Source organism: Agelaius tricolor, unplaced genomic scaffold, assembly GCF_023055355.1.
Source record: "Agelaius tricolor isolate 1412-34295 unplaced genomic scaffold, bAgeTri1.0.p SCAF_40, whole genome shotgun sequence".
Taxonomy (NCBI): Eukaryota; Metazoa; Chordata; class Aves; order Passeriformes; family Icteridae; genus Agelaius; species Agelaius tricolor.
Genome location: NW_027269300.1, coordinates 1,130,250 through 1,134,998, shown reverse-complemented (window position 1 = coordinate 1,134,998; position 4,749 = coordinate 1,130,250). Strand labels below are relative to the sequence as shown.

The window sequence follows — 4,749 nt, the reverse complement described above, 5'->3', positions numbered from 1 at the left end:
AACTCACTGGGGGAAAAGAGGGAGCAGTTGGGAAGTAAAAGGCAGGTGGAGGAGAGAACTGTTCAGAGAAGGGCTGAGCTACAACTTGAGCAAGATGAAAAATGTCATTTGGGGTCATCCCAGATTGATTTCATTTCAGAAGTTACTGAACAAGTTTATTTTCTGGGGGGTGTCATGTTTTCCCTTGGAGGTGTACACTCTGCAAACTTGAGCTGTGCTGCCAAAATGCTCAAGCAAGTCTGTGCTGCAGGTCACACCATTTCTTCTTTGGCTGATTCTGGCCCGGTGCTGAGCTCCAGCAGAGCCCAGAGCAGCCTCAGCACCCGCAGAGCCCGGCTGCAAGGAGAGAAAGCAGAAACCGCCCGTCAGCTGAAGGCTCCTGTGCCCTTGTCCCAGCCGCCCGCGGTGCCCAGGCCATGCTGGTCGTGCTCAGAGCGGTGCCCAGAGCTGCCCATCCCTGCGGCCTTTGGCACAGAGCAGGAGGGCAGGACATGTGCCCAGCCTGCAGCCAGCCAGGGCACATCCAGCCCTCAGCAGCTGCCCAGAGCAGGATGCTCCTGTGCTCGCTGCCATCTCCCAAAAGCTCTGATCCCACCCTGCCAAGCAGATGGGGACCCACCTCACGCCCTCCCCCGCTGGAAGAAAAGCTGGTCCTAAACGATGTCCTCAGCCTTCTCCAAGGGCACAGCCCATCCACGCCGCAGCGGCTCCCAAGCACTTCCCAATCCAGACTGGAGCCCACCTGGAACGCTTCCTCTAGGAAGACAAACAAATTATTGAAACTAGATTACAGACAAAAGGGGAAACAAGAAACAAGGTCAAAAATCTTATCTCTGCCAGGGGCTTGAGGAAGGCCCAACCCCTGCATGCCAGGGAAAAACCCACCCATGGGTGAGGGAAGCCCAGGCTTTCTCCCTTCCCCCCTGCACTGCCCCCCACAATAACGGTGATCCCAAAGCAAACAAGGGCAGTGGAGCAGCCCAAGCCCTTCCTTGCCTGCACAGCAAAGCAGCCCCTGCACAGCTTCTGGAGTCCCACCTCTGCTCCCACCATGGGGCTTTGTTTGTGTCGGGCTGGCTGCCCCAGCCCCAGCCCCAGCCCGGGGCACGGTGGGTGCTGGGGGCTGTTGGCAGGGCCAGGAGCCCACTCCCATTTTGTACCCACCCCAGCCCATGCCCCAGCCCTGCCAAAAGCAGCTGGGCAGCGGCTGAAGGATCAGCTGCACCCACCCCAGCAAAGGGGGAACCTTTGGTTCCTGGCCAGGCTGTGCAATGCCCAAATCTGGGAGCATCCCCCTGCGTGTGGACTCATCTGCAAATTCCCTGTGGAGCCTGGCTTTGGAGAAGATGCCCCAATCAAAGTCCAGCATCTTCAGCTGGCCAGTGGGCAGGTCCAGGAAGACGTTGTCATCCTTGATGTCATCCTCGCTATCTCCAGCAGCAGCAGCCCCACCTGGTACAGCTTCTCCAGGGGCTCCTTCTCCTTCCCTGGGCTGAGACCAGGCTCTCAGGGTTCTGCCCAGGGCCCCAGCTGTCAGGGAACCAGGACAAGCAAAACCAGCTCAGATGGCAGCCACCAGTGCTGGGCAGAGCAGCTCAGCTCCAGCACAAGGGCTGCGTGTTCCCATCTGATGAGCCCTGGGCAGTGACACAGGCAGGACAAAAAAGTCTGGGTTCCTTTGCTACTCATTGCCAAGGCATGTGTGGAACTGTAACTCACCAGGGCCCTGCATCAAAGTGTGCCTATGGCTCTCTCCCTTCTTCTAGGGCAGATGAATATCCTGCATCCAAGGATGACAGAGCAGCTCTTCTAATGAGGGCCTTTCCAAGTCCAGCATGGATAAACACCGCCTGATCAGATCTTGGCACTCTGGGCACAGAAACCAGAAACCACCAGGCAGTTGGAGAAGGCTCCTGTTGGCTTTGCCCCACTATTCCCATGCCCAGGCCTTGCTGGATGTGCTCAGAGCTGGGTCCAAGCTTTCCCATCAATTCCCTGTTTTGGAGGAGAGCAGGAGAGCAGGACATGTGCCACCTCCTCAGCAGCTGCCAGAGCAGGATGCCCACGAGCCCGCTGCTGTCTCCCAGCACTGGGATTCCTCCCGTGGCCAGAGATGACGATCCACCTTGAGAGAGCCCTTGTGGCAGCGAGAGCTGATGGTCCCAGCTGATGTTCTGGCCCCTCCTGAAAGGGTGCTCCCCGCAGACCATCTGCTGCAGCAGGATGCCCAGGGACCAGATGGGAGCTGGCTTGCCATAGTACCAGCCAAAGTGGCTCCATTCTGGGGGGCTGTATGACCGTGTTCCTATGGAATACAGATGGAGTTCAGCAGGGGGATGCTGCTGCTCCCAGAGCCTGGCCCCAGCATCCCTGGGCGTGCAGGGGCTGCCCCAGTGGCACACGGGGTGACCCACTGCATTCTGACCAGCACCTGGGACTTGTGCACAGACTTGGGGTTGGGAAAGAAGCCACTGGTGTTAGAAGAGGGCAGTGGAAACCCTGGCAAGGCCGAACCATAACAAGGAGGAACCCACTCAGTGCTGGTGAAAAACCATGCTGTTATGAATTCGAATGAGGCCAGATTTTGAGAAGGAAATAGGCTCTCATTTATCAAAACAAACTACAGAGGACGCGGAGTTTGAGATAAGCCCAAACTCCCACGCAACAACCCAAAGATAACAACATGTCCCAAACACGCTGGGTTCCCCCCCATATAGTACATCCCTCAGAAGGAGAAGAACCCCAACCCAACCAAACCCTCATTTTATAACCCCTCTCGGGTCCAGGATTGGTGGGGTTTGGATCCGCACGTTGATTGGTCATTTTCCGGTGTTCTCATTAGTCCTTATCGATATTCATTCTGGACCAATCATTTTCTCAGGGCGTCAAATGATTGGTCAAGTCCCCTGTCCAGTCACCTCCCGCCCCCCTTTGACTATCGCCCCCACCAAACCCTGGACCTCCCCTCCCCAGGACCCACAACAAACACCCATCAACTCACCCCAAAACAACAATTCCCAACCCAGCTCCAATGCAACACAAATTGAACACCATTTATAACAATGCCCTCCTCCTCCCTGCCTTCATTGCCCCAAAAACATTATGAACCCAAAGCAAACCAGGTGAGTGGAGCAGTCCAAACCCTTTCTCACCTGCACACCAAACCGGCTGGGGCTCAGGTTCTACCCCCCCTCTCTGCTACCCCACCCACGGGTGTTTTTGTTGGGCTGACTGCCCCAGCCCCAGCCCCAGTCCTGGCCAGAGTGGTGGGCAAAAGCTGCCAGCAGGGCTGGAAGCTGGCTCCCCACTCAGCCCTGCTCAAAAGCAACTCAGCTGAAGACTCAGTGCCATGAAGGGCAGCAAAAGGGAGAATCCCTGCTGCCACACCCAGCTTGGGCTGTGAGATCTTGGGCCATGAGATGCCGGGACCAGGAGCACACACCCCTGCATGGGCTCACCTGCAAAGTGAGTGTAGGCTGTCTCTTGCAGGTAGGTGCCACAGCCAAAGTCAATCAGTTTGGCCTGCCCGGTGTGCAGGTCAAGCAGGATGTTCTCTGGTTTGATGTCCCCGTGCAGGACCCCGCAGCTGGTGCAGTGCCGCACGGCCTCCAGCACCTGGCGGAACAGCTCCCGCGCCACCTCCTCGGGCAGGAACCCCCGTGCCCCAATGAAATGCTGCAGGTCCTGACACCGGTCTGGGCCCTCCAGCACCATCAAGATGTCGTTGGCGAGCTCGAGCCACTCCAGCAGCTGCACCACACCAGGGAAGCCAGTGGACACCTTGGCCAGCAGCACGATCTCCAGGGGTGCGCTGGTGCCGTTGGGCTGCGGGAGGAGCACGATGCTGTCAGTGGGGCCGATGCCGTGCCAGGGCTCGGGGAGCCCTCAGCCAGCCCGGGATGCTCTGCGCCCTGCGCTGGCCCCACGCCTGCTCTCCCTCGGGGCGTCTTGGCGGCTTCCACCCTGCCAGGGCTTGGCTCATCCCCGCCCGGCACGGCCCGGCTGCTGCCGCTGGCCCCACTCACTCACCAGCTCGCCCCAGTGCTGGACGCGCTTCCGTGGCACCCTTTTGATGGCCACCTGCAAGCCAAGGGCAGCAGCGGGCTCAGCTCGCCGCCCGCCCTGCCCAGACCCATCCTCCGCCCTCCTCTTCGTCCGCCCCCTCCTCCTGCGGCCGCCGCCGGCCCCGCCGCTCACCGGGGCGCCGTCCGAGAGCCGCGTGGCCGCGAAGACGCTGCCAAAGCCGCCGCGCCCCAGCAGCGAGCCCAGCCTGTCCTGCTCCTTCAGGCCCTCCTGCGCCTTCCCTGCGGGCGGGACGCGGCTGTCAGCGCTCGGCCTAGGGCCAGCAAGGGCCCCCGAGCGCCCCTCAAGCGCCCCGGGCCAGCCATGCCCAGGCGTTCGCTCCCGGGAACGGGACAGCGGCGGCTTGGGGCCGGCGGCCGCGCTGCCGAGCGGCGGAGCTCGGGCCGGGCAAGCCGCAGCGGAGGCGGCGGGAGCGGCCGCGCCGCCCGTGTCCTCCGCGGGGCCCGGGAGGAGCCGGGGCCGGGGCCGGGGCTGGGCTCGGTCCAGGCAGAGCCAAAGGGAGGCGATGCCGCCCAAGCCCCAGGCACTGACCCCCGCCCAGCAGCGCCACCGCCAGAACGGCCAGAGCCGGCTGGAGGCGAGACCGTGGCAGGACTCCCAGGGCCGGGCATGGGGCAGCCCCGCCCGGGGCCGGGGGCGGGCCGGGGGCATGGCCCGGCTGGGCAT

The 4,749-nt window shown here is 61.6% G+C and overlaps 1 protein-coding gene across 1 annotated transcript; it reads right to left on the bottom strand.

The window, feature by feature from the left end:
- Positions 1–1,762: 1,762 nt before the first annotated feature.
- On the bottom strand, positions 1,763–4,749 carry LOC139603730 (serine/threonine-protein kinase pim-1-like). The gene is made up of 5 exons (XM_071454624.1): positions 4,198–4,749; positions 4,030–4,080; positions 3,459–3,825; positions 2,126–2,305; positions 1,763–1,869 (listed from the first exon to the last, which is right to left on the bottom strand). Exons 1-5 carry the CDS (start codon positions 4,747–4,749, stop codon positions 1,763–1,765), a joined length of 1,257 nt encoding a protein of 418 aa, XP_071310725.1.

Excerpts from the sequence above, each read along its gene's own strand:
- LOC139603730 (XM_071454624.1), bottom strand. The coding sequence starts at position 4,749 with ATGCCCAGCCGGGCCATGCCCCCGGCCCGCCCCCGGCCCCGGGCGGGG. Across the intron at positions 4,081-4,197 it reads GGCTCTCGGACGGCGCCCCG|GTGGCCATCAAAAGGGTGCC; the intron begins GTGAGCGGCGGG and ends CTTGGCTTGCAG. Across the intron at positions 1,870-2,125 it reads GCCACAAGGGCTCTCTCAAG|AGTGCCAAGATCTGATCAGG; the intron begins GTGGATCGTCAT and ends TTCTGTGCCCAG.